The sequence below is a fragment of the Acanthaster planci genome, linkage group LG02 (assembly GCF_054643075.1).
Source record: "Acanthaster planci isolate LZ-2023a linkage group LG02, COTS_SCS, whole genome shotgun sequence".
In the NCBI taxonomy this organism is placed as follows: domain Eukaryota; kingdom Metazoa; phylum Echinodermata; class Asteroidea; order Valvatida; family Acanthasteridae; genus Acanthaster; species Acanthaster planci.
In genome coordinates this window covers 34,779,001-34,803,346 of record NC_141778.1, presented here as the reverse complement: position 1 = coordinate 34,803,346, position 24,346 = coordinate 34,779,001, and the positions used below count along the sequence as shown (strand labels likewise).

The window sequence follows — 24,346 nt, the reverse complement described above, 5'->3', positions numbered from 1 at the left end:
CGAGTAATGTTGTCAGGTACTAGCTAGGTACGTGTGAAGTATCCAAGATGGCGACTTCCATTGCGTTTGAAAGTCAAACGAAGCGACGCAGAGAAAGAGATGAAAAGCGTCGAGCACAAGCACTTATCCTTCAAAAGGTATCGCTACTTTCATTAATGATGTACCATATAGAATTCTTTTGAGACTATTGAAACAGAATTTCTTCAGACGCGGTCCAAATTTTCATACAAACACATTGGTCCAGTTTCCGGACTACTAGGCCTACATTATATTATTAGTGCGTGTGTTATGTGTGTTGGTTGTAATCTCTCCGCCGCGCGAAAGGTTGACCCTGCGTAAAATCTCCAAGCGGACTTCCTTTTGAAATAATCTTGTCATAACTGTAAAAAGGAAAGGAGATGGGGTTGGCTGGTTGAATTGTTGACGAATGAATTCGATTTTTTAGAAACAAACATGACAACAACAACACCATGAACACTGTCAGTGGCTGTGAGAAATGTTGAAATGTGCCCTGTTTCAGAATATATACTAAATTACTATTCTTCAAAGAGGTAGTTTTTAAGCTAAACAAGGATGGAATTCCACATTCAGGGTTCCTGGGGCCTGGAAAAGTCATGGAAATTTGTTTTCGTTTTCTACTTCCAGGCCAGGAAAAGTCATGGAATTTTATAAAAATGACTAAAGTCATGGACAAGTCATGGAGTTTTTTAAACACTGTCTGTGATTTCTGTTATCAGAAATAAGTGCATAAAATGTGTAATTTTATTTGAAACTTTAAAAGTCTCAATAGTCCAAGAAATTGTGTTATTGGGTCATGGATTTTCATAATTTGGTTATGGAAAAGTCATGCAAAAGTCAATTTAAAGTTACTTGTCCTTTAGGTGCAGGAACCTTGTACATTGGACTGTCACAAAACAAACAACATCAACAAACCAGTGGCGATGTATTAAAAAGGGGCACCTGTATTTTAGTATGATATTAAACATGTTTACAAATTTAATTAGTGAGGTATGCGGTGGGACCAATTTATAGGGGGAACAGGTTTTAAAACTTGTGAATGATTACGACACTTTAAAATTTGGATAGTTGACGCTTAGTACTTTTTTGCCGAGTCTGTGTGGGCCAGTAATATTTTTAGAGTAATTTAAAACAAACAGGAAATTTTTTTTTCTCAATTTCATTTCTTTCTTTGCAAATCTTATGGCAATAATTGATCTTTTTAAGATAATACTTAAATTGTGCGTATTACGGTGCTTCTTTTTCTACCTGTTGAATATTTGTTAATGTGTTTTTGTCGGTTGGGGTTTGGAAGGGCTTTTCTCTTGATGAGGGTTTTCAAGTTAGTCTTACCCGAGGAAGCCCTTATTATAATGTTTTTTATTGTCCAAATACTGAAAGTTGATGAATAAATTGGTTGAATTCACCCTCCCTTTATAGGTAAAAGAAGAGTATGAAAATAAAGAACGACAGAAAGAAGCCCGCAAACTGAGAGGTGATGATAAGTGGATGTTGTCTTCAGTCTCTGATAGAATTCAGGCTGAGGTAAAGCACACAAGCTCCTCTTGCACAGATGTTTTCATTTCCTTAAAATATCTTTCGCCTTTAGAGCTGGAGATGATTTTCTACAGATTGCAAATTTGTATCATACAGAAGAGGATGACTGCTGAACGCAAAATTGGAACAAGTGGAGTAGGTATGAAAACCATATGTGCTCATTCTTTTTTCTCATCAGGGTGAACAATTGAAGTCCAAGAAACGTAAGAAGGATAAAAAGAAAAAGAAGGAGAAGAAAGCAAAGCACAAATGCAGGCAGGAGGCAAGCGACAGTGACTTTTCATCCAAAGAGGATGTAAGTTGTGACAGACTTGTCATGAAAGTATTTTGCATCAAACAGCACCCTAGTAAGGGCATATATGTGTAAAAATTCATATTCCATGATGCTGTCATCTTATCTAACCTTAAGGACTCTTTTCTGCAGGAAACCTCTGATGAAATGGAATGGGTGGAGAATGATTCTGCATCATCTAAGCCCTTGGTACAAAATATTACCACTTCAAATGACAAACAGAGGATGCAGGTATCTCCACAAAGAAGACAGTTTCATTTTTTCCCTGAATATCTTTTATTAGTTTTTGCTGTGTTACATTATGTCAATAAACAAGACTGATGGGAAAATTTAGTTTATTACTCTACCAATGATTTTCCCTTGAGATAATTTTGGCCTTCAACCTTTTTATGGAGATAATATCAATACCTCTATTGTTTAATTATTGGTGAAACATTGATAAGTTACCATTGTAACCTCTGTTGACCTGCACTGCTGTTCTATTACAGAGAGATAACTGGATGAACGACCCCTTCACCGTAGCAACATATTCCCGTGATGACATCAGGAGAGAGAAGGTAGCGCAGCAGGACAGTGCTGAAACTGAAAAAGAAAAAGAACAAAAAATGCTCCTTGATAATGTAAGTTTAACTCAACTAACTATACATGAACACCAAGAAAGCATTTTGACACTACTGGCAAGAATTGTTCTACTGATGAAAAAAAATCACTCTTCGGGATTAAGAATAATTTACTTGGTTGGAAGATAGCCACGTTTAGTATGCTGAAGTTGGAATGATTGTTCTCTTTGCCCTTTTCTGGCAGCCTGGTCAGTCAGACAGAGAACTGAACCCTTTCTGGAAGGATGGAGGGACCGGCCTCCCAGAGGAGAAGCATGACATTTCTGCTCCTAAGCTAGGCATTGCTGATGCTGGAGTTGGCTGGTTAAAGAAACAATACCAGAGGATTATGGAACGTGCCAAAGAGGAGGGCAGATCAGTGGAGGAACTTGCTGCTGAAAGATGGGGTGTAAGTACAGACATCAGAAGCAAACTCTAAAGAGTTAAGTTGAAGAGTTTCCAATTAAATAAACAGCATGCTTTTTGTGTGTTTTGTGAATTTCATTGTAGTCACTTGAGAAGTACTATGAATTGTTGGCCAGGGCTGAAGGTGCACAGAACAGACCCTCTCAGAAGGACAGTAATAAACCCAGGCAACACAGGGATATGGATAGAGGTACAAGCTACAGGAGGGATTGGGAAGAAAAAACACACAGAGATAGGGAGAGAGGTGATGATAGATGCAGAGGTAGAGATCATGGCAGGGATAGTAAGAGAGACTGTGACAGAAAGAGTGACCGATACAGGGACAGACTTATAGCAAGTACCCAGAAAGGAAGCAGAAGCCCAGATAGGAGCAGTGACAGATCTAGAGACAAATATGGTGGCAGGGAATCCAAATCACACTCATCTGTTCTGAGAAGTGAAGATGAAAAACAGGCAAGTACATATAGTAGGACTTCCACGAGACTAAGCAAAGCTGACTATTCGAAGCGCAAAGATTTGAAACCTGATAGTGTCAGAACTCTAGGAGGCCTGAAGGGAATGTTCAAGAAACCTGGGGAAGAATTGTCGGATAGTAAGGATGACTCCAGGAGGCGGGATACGTTCTCTGGAAGTAATAGGAGACAAGAGAATGAGCCACCGGCTTGGAAGAAGACTTTTCAGAAACCAAATGAAAATCTTGACAAGAACTCTGCATCTTCAACATCTTCGATGGGAGAATCTTCTAGTAAATCATCTTATGATGTTCCAGCTTGGAAAAAACAAACAACAGAAACAAATAAACAAGGCAAGGGATCGATCAAATCTTCACAAAGTTCCGAGGAAGAATCGAAAAGCTCAAGCGAGTCTTCCTCATCTTCTGGGTCTGAGAGTGACAGTAGTGTTGATACAGAGAGGGAGAAAAACCCCTCCCCTCCCCTGAGGATTTTAAGTGATGCAGAAATGAACCAACTTGGAGCAAAAATTGTTAAAGCCGAGCTCATGGGAAATGAGGTACGTAGTTTGTACAATTTAAAAAGACCAATTTTTCATTGTTTAAGAACTTACATATAATGTAAGATACATGCAGTGAAGAAATTCATACAAGCTAAAATATTCCATTTTGTTTTTCTAAATTGTAACCTTCACAGGTTTTAGTGAACCAATGATCAAGTTTGGTGGAAAACAGTGATTATTGAAGTAAAGTTTAATGCAGGTATTAGGATTGGATTCCTGGACATTTTAAATGATGTTATAATGATTTTATTCATTCAATTTCTTAAGGATCTTGCCAAGAAATTAAAGGCACAGATGGAAGCATCGCACCAAGCCAAAGTCAAACAAGCCACCAAAGGCCCCAGCCAGACACGCCCGTCCAGTGGTAAGATGAAGACAGACATAGGATCATCAGATGAAGAAGAAGTGGTACTAACCAGGATGGATCGAACTGGTCAAAGCTGGCCACTACTTGGAGAATCTAGTAATAGTCCCCCTAACAAAGGAAAGAAGAGGAAGAAGAAACAGAATGTGAGTTGGAAATATCCCAGCTTGGAAAATTGACTTCTTTTAAACTGAAGAAGTGATTTATCAGACTCTGAGAGTGCTGAAATGGGCACTAACAACATAAGTGAGGGTAAACTTTGGTATTAATTGGGTTGTAAGGATGTCCAAATTTTGGAAAAATCTCGGAAGACTTTTACACAACAGTGATTTGTCTTAAGATTTCCTTTTAAATGTGTTTACATATTGTTGTAATCCTGCTGTGATAAATCCCATTAAAGCTGTTAAAAAGTAACAATGGAAAATGAACCAGCATATGAACGAACGAAAAAGTGAGAACTGAGAACCGTAATATCAACGAGAAATGAGGATGAAGGGGCAAAAATGCACAAGGGCTACAACGCTACCTTAGAGCAGATAGCAGAATCAGTAATATGGACAACTTTCATTTCTCCTTTAATTGAAACACAAATAAGGGAATTGTTAATTTGTCTTGTTCTCTGTGGTAGATTGTAACACATGGCAAGGATGGGCAGAGAGAGAGGTACTTTGGCGATGATGACCAACAAGAACTGAGGGACATGGTTAGGAAAGAACGAATGACATCGAGTGAAGACCAGCTTCGTCTCTTCAACAAAGTGGCCAACAAGGTGATGAGTCTGAAGGCATTGCCATTCATTTAAAGAATAAAAGCAAGGATATACAGATTTGTTCTGAACTCCTGAATCGTCTGTTTTTCTTTGTATTATGATGGAAAATCTTCATTAATAATGAACATAATTAATGAGCAATTAATAAAATATAAGTAGAGTACTTGAATTACTAGGAAAATATAATACTACTGTAATACCATTATTCAGGAGGTTTTTTGTATTTTTTGTCATTTTAGTTGATTGTTTCCCCCTGCCCAAATGTGATCTAGAATAACTTGCTAGATACTGATGGAGCGCAGGAAAGACCCATTAACCATGAGTGCCCAATATGCTTGTTTTCTCAGGCCCTGAAGAAGGTTACAGATGACCACACCCTGGATGACATGTTTGTGTCTGCAGCTGCACACAAACGATCCAGCAGTCAGGAGGAGGAAAGACACAAAGCGGCTGCTGTTAGTCAACATCATAAGATGGCTGCTTCCATGTCCATATGTCCTTTCTGTCTTGACAGTCCTGAGATGCAGAAACACCTCATCATAGCATTGGGAATCAAGGTAGGCCTTTCTCTGGAAGAAGGATATTGTGTTTTTATTGTGTTTTAGGTATTCTAAGGTGTTTCATGTCTGAAACATATAGGTGCAGTTTGATTTTTTCTTTTTCACTGGAAAAATATAAGTTTACTTTTAAACACGAATAATCAAAACAAGGCTGGTTAGGCCCAGTCTGCACTGTTTTAGCCTGAAACTGCCTAGCCTGTTAGTTCATCAGCAGTTTTGGAAAATATGGGTTGTGCAGTGCTCAACAGGGCAGGAGTTCATTAACTACTGTTGGCAATTTCAGTTATCTTGCCGGTTGCTTGAAATTTGTTTTGTAGGTGTATTTGTGTCTACCAGCCAGCCAGTCTCTGACAGACGGTCATTGTCTGATTGTACCTATGCAGCACACAGTAGCCAGTACAGCCCTCGATGAAGATGTTTGGAATGAAGTACAGGTCTGGTTGATCATCAATTGTTGGTTTTTAATAGCTTCCACAGAAAAGAAAGTGGTGATTTATTGCAGTTCATTGCTGGTAGTTGATGCTTGTGTGTGCATCAATGTCTCTTGCTAGCTTGAATTTGTTTGATCCCACATTTTCTACTTACAGTGTAAATGTATATGAATAGTGATTCTATCAGTAGAAAAATGCTTACAAAGCACTACATTTGGCCTAGATATTCAGCTGGAAGTCTAATTGTTTATAAGGAAGGGGTGGAAATTAATACCACTTCATACCAACAGAAGGGAGTTTGAAGGCTGTATACTTACTGTTCTCTTGGTGCTGTGTCTGTAGATTTATCGCAAGGGCCTGACTAAGATGTTTGAAGATCAAGAAAGAGATGCTGTTTTCTTGGAGACTTGCATGAACCCAAGAGGTTACAGACACATGGTGATGGAATGTGTGCCATTGCCTAAAGATATTGGAGACATGGCCCCAATTTACTTCAAGGTATGACTGATTGTTTCAAAAGAAAGAATCTTTGGGAAAAGTATTCTTCTGTTAATATTTCTGATGAACAGTGCTTAGCTCAATAGTAATTTGTCATGCAAGAACTTGGGAAAGCTTTAACCACTCCCTGCCGGGGATTCCGGATCCATACGCGTATGCTTTATATGCATGGCCGGGGTATCCGAACTCAGACAAAGGGAACAGGGCCTTGTAATAAAAGACCGTACTCGGAGCAAAGGACCAGGCTGCTGGGAATAACCATTTTTTCACTCTCAAAAGTGGAGATTATCAAGCCTTGTTTTGAAACAGTATACCTCGGTTTGGGGCATTTAGAGCGAGCAGATTACCACCGGGGACAAAAGCGCTCCACCACCGCAGCGATGAGCCACACAGCACCGCTGCACGCTAATCTGGCCCCTATTGAAAAGAGTTCAGCAGCGCACTGTGGCAGGTTCGTGAACAAAAGAAAGTTAGATAACACCGCACAATCTGGGCTCTTTTTACAAGGCTGCAGGCCTGGCTGAAATACTCAGGCGTCAATAGATTTTGTCTGTCAGGCTTAGAGTGGGCACCAGACAGTCCTTCACGTGTTTGTAAATGTCCAGTAAATGAAGATAGGAATTTTTAAAAGAATTTTGAAAACAGAAAAAAATGATAAATATCCCGGCCCAGCATCATCAACATTGATAACTGCCCAGGCAGGAAGTGGTTAATGTGTGAGGTGTACAAGTCTCTTGGCTGAAAGTATTTAATGAGGTTCAGTTGACATATGTCTTGTTCCTTGCCTTTTTTCCCTCCCCATACAGAAAGCCATCCAGGAATCAGAGTCAGAGTGGTCTCAGAACAAGAAACTTGTAGACACAAGGAAGAAGGATATCCGTAAAAGTGTGAGTCAGAAGAGCAACTGATTTTGGTGACATTGTGATTTTTTTAAGGGAGGCACACAGCAAGAGGATAGGTCATTAACTTGTAGCAGGGTCAAATTTGAGCATGAGGAATGTGCCAATGTGAAATACGGCTGTAAAATATCTTCTTTATCATTGGAAGTCATAAGCTGTGAAAGTGGGATTTTCTGTTGCTATTTTTTCACAGATACCACGAGGTTTCCCATATTTCAGTGTGGACTTTGGATTGGATGGAGGCTTTGCTCATGTCATTGAAGATGACAAGGTGTTCCCTCACTACTTTGGAAAGGTAGAAGAAAATCATCAAAGCATGAAAAACATTCTTGGGGAGGATGTTGGTATTAAATGGAGGGGAAATTTCTCTCCTGTAATATGGAAGTGTAGGCTTCGTGAGTTTTTTGGGGGGGAGGGGCAGCAAAATTTTTTTGGGGGGGGAATGCTACATGCTTTTGGAAGGAGGGGAAATGAAATCGACCCCAAAGTATTGCCTGTCTCTCATAAGTAAAAGTAATACTTTTTTGGGGGGGTGTCCCCTGTTGGATCCCTTCTTGCCCATCACCTGGGATAACATGCTCACAAGTCAGACGAGTAATAATTTGAAATCAACTGAAAGGAAGATTAAAATCAAAAAGTAACACTTTTCCTTCTCATGTATCTGATGTATTGGAGCAGTTTGTCAGAACAGGAGCTAATGTTATATTTCTTTATGGATTCCATGACAACAGGAAATTATTGGCGGAATGTTGGATCTGGAACCTCAGCTATGGAGGAGGCCTCATCGGCAGAACTTTGATGACCAACGTCAAAAGGTGCTGCAGTTTGGAGAATGGTGGAAGCCATTTGATTGGACACAGAAAATAGGGAAAGACTAGGGGACAGAGTTGAGAAACAGAACAACAGACATAAGTTTGTTTAAAATTATGTACTTCAACTTGTAATTGTTTGTGATTTACATTGATATGGGATTTTGCCCTGTGGGCTTAATAAAAATATTTACTTCAGTGCTTAATTTTTAGGTTTTTATTCCATTAATGCTAGTTTATTCAACAGAAGGTCTTTTTGAGTGAAAAATAGTTTATCCAACACATACTAGACCATTTAAGTAAAAGAGGAAAGCAACGTTCTTGCAAAATTCACATTTATTACTAAATTTGTAACCTTTACAAAAAACAAGTCTCAAATGACAAAGTAAAGTAAGTCAATTCTGAGCAGAAGCATCCTTCAGTATCTTAATTAACCTGCAGGGAACTTCTTGTAAACACATTTGTATTTCAAAGAATGCTGTGCACTCATACAAGCTGAATAGTTTTTCATAACATTTGCAATCAAAATTCCATTGATATTTAACAAATTTCAATTGGCCGAATGATTTCTATTTTTTTTATTAGCAAACACTTATGTTATTAACAAACACCAAAGTCAAACACGAGAAGGTTGAAATGTAGTTTTCTTTATAACAAGATAATAATGGACCATCTTCAAAACAAATACTGGGATTCAGTTTTTGCTGTTATTTTAGTTTACACGTCTTATTACTGTAATAAAGTGGTTTTAACATAAATTCTAATTCTGTTGAATTTGTTTTATGATTTCTGTTTTTTCAGAAACAAAACAATATCTATTGGTCTTTTTAGAAGTAGTTACGACAAGATTTCTTAGTTTATGGCCACATCATGGATGCTAATTAGAGAACTTACCATAATAATTTTTTTCAGAAAAACTTTAACCAATCAAATGTACATATAACAACATATTCACCAATGAACTTTCGTTGCCAAACTTTGTTCTGCAATTTGCGTGCTTTCTTTGCAGAAAGTTTAGCATTGCCCAAGTCTACATGTATTAATTTCTTTGAGTCTAGCTAGCACACTTGGTTTCTTTTTGCTTTGTTTCCATTAGCCTGGTCAGAACCTTTTCTCTTTTCAACTGTGTAAATCTAGACATCTTCAGGCGAAGGTTTGGTCAGACTAGTATTCATGGCCAGCATCTGTTGAGTGCTCACCAACCTGCAACACAAGGAAATAAAACATTTAGGCCCCTTATTCTAATTGCATACAAAACAAGCAAAAATAAGGCAAACTATCCAAAACATATGACGGTCACTACGTGAGAAGAGAGGGCATGCTTTTATATGATAATAATGGTCCTTTGTGGGAACTTGCTGTGTGTGTGTGTTAAGGGTTGGGTATGATTGGTGCAAGATAACGGAGCATGTGGGACTGATATGAATTACAATGTATGGATTTCACATTTTTGCTGGTTGCATTCGCAAGAGTGGTTGAAAAGCTTTTCACTAGCTGTACTCTTCTTTGTCAATTCGGGCTGTGTAGAACTTGTAACATAAGTATTCATCTAGATTCAACTTCATTGCATTACATGTTCATGACCTCAAATTACAACATCCAGATGTTTTATGTAAGGTGATATTAACTAAGTTGCTGTGCACGTCAATTTCTTCCTTGATTACAAAGATCATCACTTGCTTTGGGGCATGTGATTGTAAGGGGCATTGCAGCATACCTGTGTACAAAAAGTGTTGATTTCTATGGAGTGAATTTTTATGTGTGGCCTTTGACAGAAGTGGCAGAAGTGGCAAGTTTCTTTTGCTGTCCAGTGTACTTACATGTCTTGCACTTTCTGTACTTGGCTATAAACACTCGCTGCATTCTGTAAGTCCACAGATGCATCTGCCTGTCCTTTGTCTCTGACTGCTACCTCGTCAATCTCTTCCTCCTCAAGATTCACCTCTTCTGCCTCATTAGCCTCAGATATGTTGTCACCAGTTTCTTGTATTTCATGGCTGTAATCTCTCACGGACTCCACAATGTAGTCTCCAAGATCACCGTCTTCCACATCAACAAGTCCTTCGTCGATGTCATCGTCATTTGATGTTGGATCTTCCCCCGGTTCTATGGCAGCCATGACACCTGTTTCCATACCTTGATTGTCTGCAGTGCTTTCGATAGGTGTAGACGAGCTGGGATGAATCCATCTCATGTCCACGGGACTTCGACTTGAGGCCCCAAGAATGGTGACCACATCTGGATCATTAGACTCAGTGCTGCTGATAACCAGAGACTGAATAGGGCCAACTACAGAGATGGGCCTCCCATTGGGTTGGTATCTCTGGGGTATCCCTTGTGCAATGTCATCGTGCTCAGGTTCGAGGTCTACCTTGCATGCAGCCAGAACATCTTGCTCTGGGATAACAGCAGAAATGGATAGGGGAGAATGCGGAGTTTTATCTGCAGGAGTTTGGTTGGGGGTACGCGGAATGGCCGGTGAATCAGGAAGAGGTACATCCTCTGGTCGTCTGTGGAATGGATGCTGTAAAGCCTTAGTAATATCTGCCAAAAACACAAACAAAAAAATCAAAGAAAAATTTGTGTATCCTAGTTAGACATTGTTGTAACAGTGAATCATTGAGAATAGACATCATTGTGATGTCAGCAGAAATCAATTGTTGGACCCACCATGGGCGATGCCCTGTGTCAGTGCCGATCGAACTGGCTTTGCTTCTGCTGCCTCAGTTGTCAACTGGCATAAAACAAAATGACAAATGAAAAAGAACAAAGTCACAAATTCATTGCAGTCCAACACACACAGAAAATTTGACTGACGAGGAGGCAAACGTGGGACTGGTGGAGCAACACATGCAATTTAACTGATTTCAAGAATTGTTTTATACACAGGCACTATGTTGTTGAAATCTTAGAAGTAGCAGTGGCAGTGAGAATGAAACAGCAGCAGTTTCACTGATGTAACTCTGCAAACACATGCTGAAATGTTGTTGCAAAGTTTATCCTATCATTCAAAACTGTGGAAACTTGAGTTAGAGCATCATCAAAATAACTACCTTGCTTTCCAGGAGTGTAACGCTGTTCTGCATCAAAACCAAACGTGCTTGCATGTCGCTCTGCGTCTTCTCAACCTGCACCTTCCATGCCTTTATTTCCTCTGACATGTCTGTCAACTGGTCCTCCAAATGAACAATCTGCTTAACTAGTGCCTGTATGACTGGGTTGTCTTCGATATCCATGTCACTCTGGATTACGGAAGAATGAATAATTAAGCAAGATTTATCGTACATTTATTGCTCCAATTTATACATATGTTATTAAACATAACTAGTTACATGAGAGACATAATACACAGAAGGGCCATTATTCTGTGGACTTGCAATGTTGGTAGAAAACTGTATTTCGTAAATTTTTTAACACACATTTTGGTGCTGAGTTTCAAATTCTTTGCAGCCAAATGCCAGTCTTAGAAACTACTGTAGACAAACTACTATTTTCATCAGTAAAAGAAAGCTGCTGTAAACAGCATACGAAGCTACACTACAGTGGAGGTGATTCTTGAGACAACAATAGACCTTTAGAGGAACAGACCTACCAGCTTACTGTCCACACTCTCTTGCTTTTGCAAACTGCTGCTCTCAAACTTAGCACGCAGCTCATTTACTGATATTGATGCTTTCCTTGCGTCACCCTACCCCAAAAGTAAAAAAAACACTGAATGAATATGTGTTCATGGGGCTACTCTGGGGAACACGGCAATTGGTGCAACTCAAAAATAATTCTTAGTAACGGTATAAAGAAATGACAAAGTGATTGCAAGCTGCTAATAAATACAAATGAAATGGCATGAATGCATGAAATCAGGAAGTTTAACATCACTGTACCAGCAGAATCTTGCTTGAAGTCAAACATTTAAGATTGAAGTCTCTCTGTTCTACAATAATGAGGCATGAGAATTAATGATAGCATGTTGTACTGAGCGTGAAGAATGAATGATCTCGTCTACAAAATTCAGTATACTTTGCCAAAGTCTCACCTGGTCTTCAGCAATCTTACTGGTTGGTGAGGTCTCGGCAGTATTGTAGCCAGTGTCTTTCTCAATGACCTTAGAAGCTTCTTGACTGGCAGGTAGGAAGACAGGTGTCTCACTGGTGGATGCTGCTAAAAGATCGGGGGTCCTTGGCTGGTCAGAGTCAACGACTGATCTGATAGATGCAATTTGCTCTATTCAGAAGACAAGTTTACGACCAAGAGTTCAAGTCAAACTTCCTTTGGCTTCTAAAGAGTCTGCATAAAGTTGCCAAAGGCAACATTTTCATTGATCATCAAAGTAATACAGGCAGTGGTATCCATAAATACAAATCCTCTAATATGAAACCAAAACATGGATGCATAGGCAGTTGTCTCAAGACTAAATAGTGCCTACTTGCATGCATTAAAGAGTATATTACTGTACTTGTGTGACCTTACATGTACCACACCTCTCTCGCATATTTCTATGTTTAAGTTGTTATTAATATAGCACTGACCATAAGTACACAAGATTAACATAATTTTGTACAAGTTGTTCACCAATGCTAGAGTCCTCAATTCCCCAATTTCCAATGTAATTTTACATACACCCTGGAGAGTTAAGATGAACATTTATGTCTCAGTTGAAGACTATATAATGGACTAACAGACAGATTTAACAGCACTACTAAATAGCTGTTTTGTCAGACATACAAGTACCTTGGCTGGCTGTACCTTGCAGTCTGGCGCAGCTTCCTGATACAGTTCTGGCCGCTATTGTACCTTTGGACAATTCCTTGTGTTTCTCTTTCACCATTCGGATCAAATCAACCACTAGAATGATTTTGTGCTCTGCAAAGCCGCGACTGAAGAACTGCTGTCTAGTGATAGAGGGCTTGTAGTGAAAAATGTCTCGAAGAACCTAAACTTAGTAAAGGAAAATCTCAGTAGTAGTTATCCAAAACTTGTTGGGTCATAGTTAAGGTTTTAAATAACTGGAAAAATCCATTAACAGTTTACAAGTTTTATTCCATCACCAAAACCAATTTACACATAACACAAAATAATGCATTTTGTTTGGAGAAAAATCAGTAGCAAAAAGATGGTTCAAATGATTGATAAAAGTTGAGGATTGGTTGTCAGGTACAGACTGCAAACTCACTTTATACACAGCTGCCAAGAATTTGTCATCACTCTTGCCATAGAGCTGTATGTCATTGTTGATGATGTGTCCAGCCATGGGATGAGAGAAATCCAACAAGATATAATGTAACAGAGGCAGAAACTCTTGAGCTAAACCTTTGGAAATCCTGAAGACACAAATAACACAATGAAAGTTTAACCATTCTGTCATTTGTGAGTTATTGTACTACTTACCCCCCCTCCCCCGTGAAGCAAATCACAGGTAAGAATGACAATTGAAAGTAATATGGACAAGGTGAATTCAGGTGATTTAAGTTAAGGGTGTTAGAATTTTTCTAAAGAATTGGAAATGTTTTTATCTGTTTTAGGTTCAAACCTTCTAACTGACCTGCAATGAGATAATACATGAAGAAAATGTGGTCTTAGAAATTAACATTCTCTCCTGAAATGTGAAAAAATCTCTTCAGACATGTACATGTATAATGTGTGGAGAATTGCAACTGAATCCACGCAAACAACTCTTGGAAGGAATCACACACCCTTTCATGTCCATATCCTTGGGATAGTTGATGAGTTTCAACTTGCTCTGCAGACATCTTAAATTGTTCTTCAAGTCTCCTGTCGCCATAGTTTAATATCTGTACAACAAAACATGAATGTCAAACATTTAAAACAGATTGGAAACGAATTTAAAACAAGTTCAGAATAAGAGTGTCAGCAACTAGGCCTAGATGATGTTGTTTATCATCTCTAGCACTAGGTGCAAAAAAAGCAGCCAGTACAAAAATTAAGGCATAACCAACTTGATGACAATTCAATCAAAGGCTAATGTTGCTAAGGGCCTTAAGTATTTAAGGTTAGGCCTAAGTCAGTTTTATATTTACCTTTCCCCTAGAACTCGGAGGTTCATCATCTGCGCTCTCATATTCGTGGAAGAGCGCCGGACGGCGGCCAAGAGTTCTAGGGGTAGGCCTATTATTAGTATTGCAGTATTATTATTCATTTGTCATTGGATATAACATTGCATATACTGATGATTGTGCCATAGAATAATAAAAAAAAAGTTCCATTCTTGCGGTCTGCATGACATCACTATGGACTTTTAACACACAGCAAAGGGACATAATATTGACGTCATACCAACCGCGAGAATTGCACAAACCAAAATGACGAACATTAATTCGGGCCTAGTAAGTATTTTCATCAACTATATTGAACAATCATTAGGCCCAACTGTCATTATTTTCTTCAGTGATCAATCACTTATTTATATGAATACTATTGTGACATACCGTTCTCAGCCAAAAGCAGTTAAAAGATTGACAAGTACCAGGCGAAAATTGAGGAAGTAACGTTCAGGTCATGCAGGTGGGGGTTAGCAGTTAACTCTTTGGTTAGCGCTAGCTAGCTGCTGATGCTTGTTTGTTTAAATATGGCGCGCCTGCTGCAAGTCACATGACCATGGTGCAGGTGATCAAAGGTCACGATTCTGATTGGTCAATACTTGGAGGAGTTTGTCTATTCATCTGGAATTTTACTGTCAAGTTAGACATTATTTCAAACAAGCAGCAATGATGCTTGCCAAATACATGATTTATTATGAAATTCTTTGTAAACAGTGAAGGTTCAAAGTTTTGTGAACTTCCAGCGTGTCCACGTCATTTGTGTAGTGTCATTCGTGTTTACATCAACTGTGTCTGGCACTTCACCTTACCATGCCAATCACTGCATAAAGAAGGGATGGTTACCTGACTGAGGGTATATGTAGACACGAATTTTCACAGCACGAGAGATGGTCAAAAGTACAGTGGTCAAAGAAAGATCAGCCTCCAAACACTAAATTTGTATGAGATAGACTGGAGTTGCACAGCGTTAAAATGCCAGTGGAACTATGGTAAAGTATTCTCTGCACAGCTTTGTCGGAATCACGCACTTTTTTCGTATCTTGCCATGTTTTATCTTAGCCAGGTTAGCACACGAATTCTTCAGGTGACCAGGTGACGACTCTTGTCTTTGATATTCTTACATGTAAATAAAAAAGTAGCCTCACTAACATTCTGTTAATTGTTCATTTGTCCAAATAGACTGTCATTTTTTTCTTCACAGTCAATTAGTTATGGCATTCACATAACCAATGCCTGGCCACTTGCCTTGAAACAGGCAATAGCAAATTTGGACTGGCAGTTTTGCTTTGTTATAGAAGTAGACTAGTCTCTTCAAAGACGTGGCACTAGTACAATGGTCACATGGTCTGTAGCTACTTAGATTCATGGAAACTTCACAAAGATCCAATTATTTTATTATGATCATCCTTAAAACTAAAAGGCTTTAAATTTGCATTCAAATGATGGGGTTTGTAAACTTCGGCTACTTTTACTAGCCTTCTAATGATCTGCCCTGAAAAAGAGTGTTACTCGGGCAATGTCTCTTGATTGTCATGACTCTATTTGGGTTACATTTGGGAAATTAAATCAGGTGCCTGTTACCTTTAATGCAGGGTCAACTGGACACGTACGTGACAGACCGTGTGACCTTTGGCAATGTGGGGCTACTGTCTTCAATGCTCTGACTCCCTCATCTGCTTTTCCCATATTTCCAACCAATCAGAAATCCACTTTCTAAGGAAACTTTCCAGTAACAATCAGTGACACAATATCACTACATAGTGATATTGTGTCACTGATTGTTACTGGATGCATGCACACTCGGTCTGGCTGTTATTTTCAATACTCTTACTTACTCCCCAAGTGGCTGATCTCAACCAATCAGAGATCGGTTTTCTAATGAAACTTTTCTGTTACCAATCCATCCAGCATGTCTTGACATTATTGCCATATTATTTTCAGAGGATGCGTGCGTACATAGTCTGTGTTGATGTCATCATTCTTCAGTTTTTACCCCATAATTTCCCTCAAAAATCAAACCCTGCCCTCTTTCTACAAAATTAACCCTGAAGTTTGAAGAAATAATGTCATTTTCATCTGATTTAGTCTGAAAGCTTAAATCTAGTTTACAATATACATTTACACTGGGAAATAAAATACACTGTACAATTTGAAATATCTGTATCCCAAATAATAATAATAACTGCATTTCTTAACCGCCTAATAGAATTAAGTTCCAAAGTACTTTTCCATTACAATGTCAAACTGGAGTAGACTGATTGCACCCACTAAATCGTGTGACTTATAGTGGGTATTAACCCCATATCAATGTGTTTTTGAGTATTGTTTACAAACAGTAAAGCCAATGTACGGTATAGTATCCAGCACATCAGTAGTCTGAGTACAGTGCCTACCGTGGGCTTTATTTTTGGTAAATGATACTTATGAAATACTTTGCTTTTGGTGGATGATGTGTTTGTTGGTATTTAATATACCCACTGTAGGTTACGCCCAGAACTGTGGGGTCCAACGTCCACTCCGCTCCAACGAACCCCACAGAAAGCAGGCCTTTTTCACCACAGGCTCTACGTGACATTTAACAGGGTATGAACAGGGATTTTGTGATGGTTGTGTACCCATCAGAAATGCTGCTCCCTTCCCCCCCCCCGAGTTGTATATATGGTAGCTTACATGTACCTCACACTTTGTACCAAGAAAAAAAAACGGGCCAAAACTGCCGATATTCAAAAAAAGGTGCAAATATTTTCAGTTCAGTGTCTGAGAGTCCAGCGGTTCACATGTTTACTTGTGAAGACAAGCTTCGACCAAATGGTTGACCACAGCTGCGATCGATACACAAGATATGGAAATTGGCTGCTGCCACTCTCTGTATGTGTGTGTGTAATTCTTAGCTGCAACTGGACTGACTGGTTGAAATGCCAGTTGGCTGTGGCACACTGGGGGTCACAGTGACCAATCACAGGGCTCCTCATTATTGATGCCCAAAAGGCAAGAACGACAAGCAACAGCCATTGGATCCGAGTACATGTGAGCGCACCGTTTCAGTGTGAATGATGTCTGTGGAGCAAGTGCCATCTCACACATGGCTCGCGGCGATCTTTGGTGCGATGCACGCTCACATGTACTCCGGCTTAATTTGCCAATAATTCCACCATCAACCAATCACCTTTTCTTTCAAATTCATGGTTGTGAAATACTGTTTAGAAAACGGAAGTAAAATTCAAGGATTGACCAATCATTCGGAATGATCATGAATGCAGATTGGCCTATTGTACGCAGCCAACATTTGACGCTTTTGTTTGAATGCTTTAGATGGTTGAATTTTTCATGAAAGAGCATGGAAGTTGAAACAGGCTTAAGGGTGTTTTTTTCTACAGCATGAACCATTCCAGAATTATGACAAATTTCCCCATGCAGAGTCAGGCCCTCCAAAAATACTTCTGTTTCCAGTTTCCTGACCGATCCTAATTTTTCAGCACAACCCGACAGTCTTTATCGGCAAGTTACAAAAACAAATCTAAAAAACTTCAAAAAATAAATCCCAATGTCTTTTCTGTCTTCACAAACACCATTCAACAATCCTTTCCAATGTTATACATCTTGTTTTTCTATGTTTTTCTACTTACATTTACAATTGTTGAAAAGAAACTCTCGTTATTTTCACAAGTTCCACTGTGTCACAGTGGTGAAAGCATGTGTGCAAAGCTCAATGCATTATAGCAAAGCTGCGCTGGTTCCGACCGTGCTGCGCCCATGCAAAAGAAAGTGTGATGGAAATGTGCCAACCAGTTTATACGTCCTGGTTGATTACACTGCATTTACCGTACACTCACGCAACCATACAGCTGGAGGTTGAAAAAACATCGATGTTGCAGGAGGATTTCTGCAAGTTAATTCACAGAACTTCGTCTCTTGTTTATGTACATGTATATATTTTCTGTGTTCACAAGTTTGATTTGAGGTTGTTTTGCTGGTACTTGAAACAAGCATTTTTCCACAAAATTTCCTGCTGTGGCACAAGGTTTATTGTCCGCAGTACATGGACATTGTTGGCCAGTTTTCCATCATGATTACCTGACTAGCATTGTGTGAATTCTCCATAATTCCTGTAGATTGTCGACAGTAGAAAATTTCACATAGATAAAAGATATGTGTTTATCACTAAGACAATTTTTCGAAGCTTTTATCCCCATTCATGCTATTACATTTTATATCAGCATGAAAACTTGACCCCACCAGAATTTTCCGACCTATTGACCCTATTATCGAGAGGCATGTAAAACAGAAGCAGAAGTATTGGGGGGGACCTCATGGTAAAATTATAATTCTGACCTGGTGACCAATAGCCAATGGATTGTTACACAAGGTGCCGCATATTGAAATGACTGATGCAGTGCTGATTAATTTCTCTTTTTTCCTCAGAAACAACCACACCAATAGGAAGATATAACAGTTATTGCAAAATAGCCTCAGTCCAGCACAAAGAAACATTGAAACATTTGCCAGAATTTGAAAGTACCTGTAATGCTACCTACCAATAATTTCCAATCCCATAGATTTTTAAAAATAAAAAGAATTTGAATAATACCTGTGTATTGCTTTCTACAGAATGTTAGACAAGACCTAGAACTATCACTGTGTCACCACAAATCCATAAATGGGGATTTTACAGTGCTCATCAATCCTGTGTAAAGGATCTGTGGTGACTTTGTTCAAGAACTTTACATGAGCCATATTGTGAAGAAAAGAATGAAAGAAGAAACAAATGAATCTATACAGTTTGAAACAAACTGAGTTGTTGACCTGAATCTCCACAGAGTGATACATATAGATCTGTCTGTTATATGCGATCTTCACATGAAGATTTTCTCACATGATTAATCAAATAAATTTGTTGTTTGCTAGAAATGTTGTCCAAAGACACCAATTCTGTAACAATAAATTGTGAAATGATGGGCCAACATGAGGCATGCAGTATGCTTGGGGGTCTGAAGTCTACAGAAGGGCATCATAACTTTCATGTTTGCATCCTATCCTAAAATACATGTAACCAACTATCATACTAGTAGTTTTATTTTTATTAATATTTCATATTAAATGTATGAAATTTGCAAATCTTAAGTTCCATTTACTGTCTAAAGTGGCACCTGCATTTGTATAGCTGGTTCCCGGTGACCCTTTGACCTTTGGGCTTACAACTCTTCGGATATTTTGCCTTCCTGTGATTGTGCAGCAGTTGTTACAGTCAACCAAATTAATATGAAAATGACCCATACATACACTTCCTGTTCCTAAATCTGAGTTATTAATTTTCTGTGGTATCACTTACAAATAAGTGTGTAACTAGTTGTAGTATAGGTAACACTTTCTTCACATTATATTATGATCATAAACCTTAGTCTACTGTTACATACAGATACACATGTCATTTTAAACCCGTGCACATATACATGTACATGTACATGTACATGTAGTTGCACATTTAAGTTGTGAGTTTGGTATTTAGATAACTCATGCTTAGAATGAAGTACCCCTGTACACATTGAAAGCTAAGCAAAATATTCATATTGTACATGTAGCATAGTAAAACTCCCAATAGTCTGGTTTGCCACTATTAGGGCCCATTCATCGTATTTGTATAGCAACCAACATTTGCATTAACTGCACGTAAATTACACATCCTAAATCTTCTTAGGAATATGATCAGGTCAGTACAAAATGTTTGAATATTTCCTTCTTAAATATTTCATTCAGGAAGATCATCTTCAGTTGGAAGTAACGTAGATTTGTAAAACTGAGGGGAAGATGTGTGAAAGCAGAAACTTTCAGGTTTTGAATGTGTATTGTAAGGAATTTTGATGCATTGCCATATGGGAAACTGAGTTCTAGTTTATCTGCATGTTAAAATGTATGCATTACATGCTGATGGCAGAATGGTCATCATTTTGAATCAGTGCTCACTTATATGTACATGTGTATTGTTGTAATCAGCAAGTGTGTATTCTTTGCATTATGCTCAGCAGTTAAGGTTAATGAAGATTTCTTGAATCTCTCATTGGTTGAATAACATGAAAGGCTAATGAAAATATCAGCCACATAAGATCTTTTTTCAATGTAAATTATTCCCTGCATTGTATTGACTGTATGAGTCAATATTTAGAGTGCAAAATGCAATAGTTCAGTCATTTTTCTAGTCTTCGTAAAGGGATCAAATCTTACACAAATAAATACAACTGATGTCAGAAATAATATTAGTCAAATGGCAGAATAACAACTCTGTGTCATTGCATATTGAATTTTTTTCTACAGAAATGGTTAGGGACTCATTCCCCTAGGCAATAGCATTATTAAATCTTTCTTCGTGAAACTTCTTCATGATATTACAGTCAGCGTAGATTGTGTGAAATGAGAGAAAACAATCTATTGATATAATGTCACCCAGTGAAGTGTGATTTATTGGATCCTGCGGCACATTGACTGTGAGATAAGCTTGACATTTTTGCCTCCTATTGCCAAGACTAACCTGCAGAGAATTGCCAATAATGCGACAGGAATGCCTTTGGTATTTTGTGAATTGCTGTCGTGCCACATATATGCCCTCTGTTGTAAAATGAATGTGAATTGATCTCGATGAGTGTGCTTCGTGTGGTTTGCAGTAGCGCATTTTTATGTACGTACTGTACATGTATGTAGACTTTATCATTTGTTAATTATTTGAAGGAGATTTGCATCTTCTGTTTAGGACAATTTCTGATACATGTAATCAGGTCACTGTTTTCATCAGTTTATGCTTTTCGGTCTCTTTAATTTTAAAGATGTGCAAAAAGCCTACTTAAGGGGATTGTGTCTTTTTATGAACTTGATATTTTGATACTTCTCATTAACAAACATCTGGCAGTGATATTTTAATCATATGTATATATTTTTAATAAGCACTCAAAATTAGAAAACCAGTTTAACTTTTTAAGTGCCTTCTATGGATTAGCTAGCAAACATTCAAACATTTCCTAAGGGCATTTGTTGTTAAATGATTTTTTTTACAGTTCCTAGTTATGGAGTGAGAAGTACCAGTCGGAAGACTTGGATTCCCAGCCATCATGAATTGATCGTAGACACCCTTTTCTGTCATTAGGAAATGGGAAAAAGATGTGAACTGAGGTGTACCTTAAAGGAAAAAGGAGTTGACTACAAAACTGTTACAGTTGCCAGTACTGCCAGAATGTAATACACTGGAGTTTATATGAACCAGAAACAAACAGCTGGAACAATTTCTCTGAAATTACGATGGATATTTCCAATCAAACAATGTGAACTTGTTTGTTTGGAAAAAAAAACAACTGCATCTGTTATAGTCCAAATCTTTTGTAATAAGAAATGGACAGGTTTCGGGAGTGACGCCCAGTGCTCAGGCAAGCTGAAGCACAGAACAATGGGACAGTCCTTGCGTAAGGCACGCAGACACAAACATTACCCAAGGACATCCCGACTTCCAAGTTTTATGGACCCAGCAAGTAAGCTGCCAGACTTGACCGAGATGCCACCTGAACTTGCCTACATGGTGTTGTCCAACTTGAATGCAGAAGACCTGTGTTTAGCTATGTGTGTTAACCATTTGTGGCGAGAATTGTCGAGGGATGATCTCCTGTGGCAAGGGTGAGTTTCCTTGGGTTTAATGTGGTGGCGGAAAGACTTTTTTCATTGAATTACAGTAGTGAGTGATCCTGGTGGTTTCCAATTGACGTTACAAACTTACATTGTACTTGTTCACATGTACATGTATTTGTTTTTTAATTAGTACATTGAATAAAAATTCATTAATACTTCCGACAGTCTCCCTATTCAACAACGTGCCACTTGATGGTGTATTAACATTTGATAATGGGCATTCATTTGCATCAAGCACAGGTTTATTATTGATGTTCTTTTTCTGCCTTGGTGCTTGACTTGCCTTTAGGTTATGTCGTGGAACATGGCGCTATGTGTCATGTTATGACAGAGCCAATGAGCCAGGCTTTTGCTTCATGGATCTCTACATGAAGCTAGATGAAGGATCACTCACATTCAATGCAGATGCTGTAATGGTAAAGAATAATTCAGCTTTATATATTTTGTCAGTGTGGTGGCCAAGCATACTACAGTTATACTCAAAATAGATAACATGACTTGTGAAAAAATATGCAGTTTGCAATTACATGTATTTTTTTCTTAACGGTCAGGGTCAAGTGTGTCGATCCGAGCAGAATCTTTTTCAATAACAAAAGCCATTATTCTTTTCATACTCAGTTGTATTCACATTTCTTTTCAGTGATTGGATTAGTTTCTGATGACAGATGTTTTGTCATTAGCAAATTGTCCAAATAATTGGATTGGTCATACTGGGACAAAAAAAGACAAAGTCTTCTGTTGTTTTAACAATGTGTTATTATTCTGTTTTTCTTTTTTTCTCTGGGAAAAAAGTGTACCGTCACAAATTCTTATGGAAACTTTCGAAATTGTTTCTCATGTCCTAGGGTCTGGAGTATTTCATTCAGAATGGTATCATTGATGACACACCACTTTCTATTGCCAAGTTTATTCACAACACCAACAAGCTGGACAGGTATCAAGTCAGGCAGCTACTCACTAAAAGGTAACTCATGCAGCTTCTCTCTAATTGCCGAAGACTGTGACGACCTTGTAATTACATTGTGGTAGAAGTGAGCATGAGGGATTTTTCAGCTTTGAATGAATGTGGTGAATTTACCAGAAATTGCATTTGCGCACCGCATATATGTACTGGACAGTTGATCTATCAAAACACCAAAGCAGCAAAAAAAAACAAAAACAAAAGAATTCTTTAAGAATTCAGTTAGATGTGATTTCATTTGTTTTCAATAATCGACATGTTTTAATTAGGGTGTTCATGCTAGTTAGTACTAAATTTGAGCTTGAATCAGCAGATTAGCAGGGGGTTTTCTGGCATTTTTAGTTGCATTTCTGGACAAAAATCTAGAATGGCATTGTTAGTGTTCTCTCAGTTGGTTTACAATGACAGGTACGTGAAAAATGTTCAGTTTAAACAGTCCAAATGTTCTTTGTGTGATCAGACAAGACATACTTCAGCAGCTAGTTTATCTTGATGACTACAAGCAGAAGTTGCTGCCCAACGCCCTGCGGACATTCTTCTCCAACATCCAGTCGCCTGGGGAAAATGGCCACCAGCTGCAGAAACTCCTGGAGATCTTTGCTGAGCGCTTTGTCAGCTGCAACCCAGAGTGCGGCCTGTCCAAAGGTATAATTGATGACTTTGTAGGCCCCTGTGTGTCTCCAGAGGGCGCTATCTGCTGGCCACAAAAGGCTGGCCGGATTTCTTGTACGATCAGCTGAGATTTGGAGACACATAACACCTCTAACCGCTAACTAGAAAGGGCTGGATCATAATTGTGGTGGTTGATAGTTCCCAGTGCATATGTTGACTTTCCATATTAAGAACCCAGCAAAGTAGGGCAGTGGTCATGGCAAAATAAAACTTGCTGTTGGCAAGGGAACATATGTCTTACAGAGCTCATACGTCCTCACTGAAAAGTCTATTCCCCAAAGTGTCTAACTAGATTCCATGTCTGGATCTTTGCCGGCCCCGTTTTTGTTTTCTGAGTGAAGTTTGGGTCTGGTGGGAATTTTATATTTGATGGATTGTAGTGGCTTGTGTGTCAGGAATTGGACAAAATCATGATTGAAGAAGTCTGAAATGAGAAATTTCCTATTAGACTGGAATATGTGCAGCGGTAGCCAACCAGGCTTCCATTGTGCTGTTTATTCAGTTGTTATGGTGAGATGCTGGAAATGTGGGAGGAGCACAAAAATTCTATTCATCATTCATGGACATGAAAAGGTAGTCTGTTTGAAAGTGATAGATGAATGAGTGACTTCATGGTCCCTTGTGGTTGCTGTCTGACGGCAATTTTCAAATTGTTCTGTTGGCATACTTCAGTCCCAGTCCAGCCTCAGGGTATTTTTCTTGGGTTGTCATGCTGAACACTCATTTGTAAGAAGTGTTGTCAAGACATCATTTCCAGCATTTAAGGTTAGAGGTCAT

At 38.6% G+C, this 24,346-nt stretch overlaps 3 protein-coding genes across 7 annotated transcripts; 2 read left to right on the top strand and 1 right to left on the bottom strand.

Annotated features, from left to right (window-relative positions):
• Positions 1 to 25: 25 nt before the first annotated feature.
• cwf19l2 (CWF19 like cell cycle control factor 2) lies at positions 26 to 8,435 on the top strand. 2 transcript variants are annotated; one of them, XM_022243271.2, is made up of 15 exons: positions 30 to 137; positions 1,438 to 1,542; positions 1,733 to 1,849; positions 1,979 to 2,077; positions 2,335 to 2,466; positions 2,651 to 2,854; positions 2,956 to 3,882; positions 4,153 to 4,395; positions 4,878 to 5,018; positions 5,366 to 5,575; positions 5,896 to 6,012; positions 6,352 to 6,507; positions 7,314 to 7,394; positions 7,600 to 7,701; positions 8,138 to 8,435. In XM_022243271.2, the coding sequence occupies exons 1-15, from the start codon at positions 48 to 50 to the stop codon at positions 8,282 to 8,284; spliced, it is 2,871 nt and encodes a 956-aa protein (XP_022098963.2). In that variant the 5' UTR covers positions 30 to 47; the 3' UTR covers positions 8,285 to 8,435. The 2 variants fall into 2 exon arrangements, with proteins under 2 accessions (XP_086989428.1, XP_022098963.2); XM_087133302.1 differs by lacking the exons at positions 1,438 to 1,542; positions 1,733 to 1,849 and adding an exon at positions 1,607 to 1,693 and having other exon boundaries at positions 26 to 137.
• A 98-nt stretch (positions 8,436 to 8,533) lies between these two features.
• Positions 8,534 to 14,818, bottom strand: LOC147800182 (uncharacterized). 2 transcript variants are annotated; one of them, XM_087133304.1, is made up of 10 exons: positions 14,659 to 14,818; positions 13,906 to 14,004; positions 13,386 to 13,533; positions 12,959 to 13,145; positions 12,249 to 12,436; positions 11,808 to 11,903; positions 11,269 to 11,457; positions 10,886 to 10,949; positions 10,036 to 10,759; positions 8,534 to 9,418 (listed from the first exon to the last, which is right to left on the bottom strand). In XM_087133304.1, exons 2-10 carry the CDS (start codon positions 13,992 to 13,994, stop codon positions 9,349 to 9,351), a joined length of 1,755 nt encoding a protein of 584 aa, XP_086989430.1. In that variant the 5' UTR covers positions 13,995 to 14,004; positions 14,659 to 14,818; the 3' UTR covers positions 8,534 to 9,348. The 2 variants fall into 2 exon arrangements, with proteins under 2 accessions (XP_086989430.1, XP_086989429.1); XM_087133303.1 differs by having other exon boundaries at positions 12,944 to 13,145; positions 14,659 to 14,817.
• A 98-nt stretch (positions 14,819 to 14,916) lies between these two features.
• LOC147800181 (F-box only protein 8-like) lies at positions 14,917 to 24,346 on the top strand. 3 transcript variants are annotated; one of them, XM_087133306.1, is made up of 6 exons: positions 14,917 to 15,260; positions 16,755 to 16,854; positions 21,315 to 21,924; positions 22,226 to 22,352; positions 22,782 to 22,900; positions 23,358 to 24,346. In XM_087133306.1, the coding sequence occupies exons 3-6, from the start codon at positions 21,512 to 21,514 to the stop codon at positions 23,635 to 23,637; spliced, it is 939 nt and encodes a 312-aa protein (XP_086989432.1). In that variant the 5' UTR covers positions 14,917 to 15,260; positions 16,755 to 16,854; positions 21,315 to 21,511; the 3' UTR covers positions 23,638 to 24,346. The 3 variants fall into 3 exon arrangements, with proteins under 3 accessions (XP_086989432.1, XP_086989433.1, XP_086989431.1); XM_087133307.1 differs by lacking the exon at positions 16,755 to 16,854 and having other exon boundaries at positions 21,404 to 21,924; XM_087133305.1 differs by lacking the exon at positions 16,755 to 16,854.